This window comes from Rutidosis leptorrhynchoides, chromosome 2, assembly GCF_046630445.1.
Source record: "Rutidosis leptorrhynchoides isolate AG116_Rl617_1_P2 chromosome 2, CSIRO_AGI_Rlap_v1, whole genome shotgun sequence".
Taxonomy (NCBI): domain Eukaryota; kingdom Viridiplantae; phylum Streptophyta; class Magnoliopsida; order Asterales; family Asteraceae; genus Rutidosis; species Rutidosis leptorrhynchoides.
The window spans coordinates 708,650,070-708,652,387 of record NC_092334.1 but is presented as its reverse complement, the minus strand read 5'-3'; the positions used below and the strand labels follow the sequence as shown (position 1 = coordinate 708,652,387).

The window sequence follows — 2,318 nt, the reverse complement described above, 5'->3', positions numbered from 1 at the left end:
AGCTGTATTTGAATATGCAGCCATGAGAGAATTCAGATCCAAGATATTAATTATCAAGACTGATGCTCTGATACCAGTTGTTGGTCCCTTGATAACAACAGGAGTATTGTAGAGGGGGGTGAATACAATTTCTTTTAAAATAACTTAACAGTTAAACGCGATTAGTATTCAAGCATGCAAATAAATAGAGTCACAGGTAATTTTCAATAGTTATTCTTTATCGATTGAATCACAAAGAATCACAACTATCCTTGGCGGAATGATAGTTGGTTGATACAGATTACTAGATTATAGCTAAGAGGTAAACTAAAAGCTATTACACGTTTTTGACTCTATAAAAATAAACTCACACCACTAGTTGTAACAATAGTGGATACAACAATTTATAGTAGTCCTATTAACCGTGTAATGGTTCTATTGTCCACTGGTACATAGGATGTCTGTACTTGTGGGGACAACTACATCAGAGAGCATGCTCTCCTCTTTCCTCTTTGGTAGCTATTTGCAGGAACACCCCAATTCGGTTTGGCACCACTATTTGATTAAACAAATAGAATATTGTGTTCCCTAGGTGTTGTCAAAGTATAACCCATGTCTGCACATGCGTTAAACTTCTGCATTCCCACGTGGTCTTGTAAGTCACTTGTCAGCCGCCGACGCGTGTCCTTTTCTGCTCAACTTTGTCTTTGACTTATGTTGAATAGTACCATAGATGTAGACCACTCGGGAAACTACTATGCTTATAATGGAGCATAGATGTCTTGTGTAGTAAGCTGCATTCCAGCTGTGCTGGTTCTTCATTGCTGAGACACTTCATATTCTTGAATTGCTGAGTACACATCCTGTGCTGATTGAAGAACACTGTCTACCTTGTGCTGGTAGACTGAGCAGCAAACTAAACACTCGACACAGCAAAATCTGCTGTCTATACATAAACAAACTTGTGCTGACTGCACATAACATTTTAGTGCAAATAAATTACAGTTTTGTCATAATTAAATCCTTAATTATTTTGGGGACTCAACAGAGCTCAACGATACAAAACAACATGTTATCACGAACAACAAGGTGTGTTCAAGGTTCAATCAACTTATCAAAGAAGTGGTAAAGGTGGCACCGATTACACCATGGAGTTTAAAGAGAAAAGGTATTCATGCGGAATTTGGCAACACCAAAGATTACCTTGCTCTCATACCATTTCCGTGTGTAGCCATCTAAACGAGGATATAAATAAATGCATCAGTAAAAAGTACACAACTCCTACATGGAGAGAGCAATATAGCCATCATTTTAATCCACTAAGAGATGCGAGCTACTGGGCACATATACAATGGAACATTATGGCCGATCCATCAAGATTGATTAAGCACAGGAGGTTGAAGAAATCAAAACGGATTAAGAACCAGATGGATGAATGTGAAAAGCAAAAACCAAAGTGTGGTATATGCAGGGCTGAAGGTCACAACAGGAATACCTATCCAACTACTAGAATGCCATAGGTTTTCATTAGTAATTTGTTGTACTTTGTTTGTTGTAATCACGAATTATGTTTATGAATAAAAAAGTATTGTTGAAATAATGAAATTGCACGTTACTAATCTTATTCAAGTACTAATCTATAAAAGGTCTAGGTGCATATTAGTATTTATCATGACTATCATACATCGTATCGAACTCTATTGCGTCTTCAAAACTCCAAATAAAACATACAACTCAATATTTTCTGAAAGTATACACGCTTTCCCTACTAATGTATACCATTCTTCATCATAACACATTGCTTCGGGTTCCGCAACTCCTGGTTCGTAGTAGTATATGTCCATTGAACGTGGATTCTTTGGTAGCTTTTCTCGAAGAAACTCATTCAACTTCTCCATATTAAAGCCCTGAACATTTACGTTATCAAACGTCATTTTAGGCCCTTTAGAGAGTTCCGTTTTGCCATCATTCCATTCAAAATCACAACCATGATACACGTCAATTGATACGTATTTCGGATCCATTTTTGTTATATGTTTATAGAACAATCAAAAATCACTTTTATAAGCCTAAATCTACAAATAGCCGAAGTTTTAAAGTTCGGTTTCAGACCTTTCAGAAAAAGCATGCAAAATCGATGTTTGAAACTTCGGTTTGTCAGGTACAAGACATGTCATAAAAAGCAATTAAAGATATGTTACTGTTACCTTTTACTGTTACCTTTTACTGTTCGGCATCTTTTACTGAAACCGAATTTTGAAATGCCGGTTTTTCAATTATAAACTACTCTATATAAACGACATCTATTACAAGAAACGGATGTATCACTCTCTTCTCCA

General features: G+C 36.3%; 1 protein-coding gene across 1 annotated transcript; it reads left to right on the top strand.

Moving 5' to 3' along the window:
- Positions 1–1,127: 1,127 nt before the first annotated feature.
- LOC139890451 (uncharacterized) lies at positions 1,128–1,499 on the top strand. Its single transcript, XM_071873329.1, has one exon. It carries the CDS (start codon positions 1,128–1,130, stop codon positions 1,497–1,499), a length of 372 nt encoding a protein of 123 aa, XP_071729430.1.
- Positions 1,500–2,318: the final 819 nt, after the last annotated feature.

Excerpts from the sequence above, each read along its gene's own strand:
- LOC139890451 (XM_071873329.1), top strand. The coding sequence starts at position 1,128 with ATGGAGTTTAAAGAGAAAAGGTATTCATGCGGAATTTGGCAACACCAA.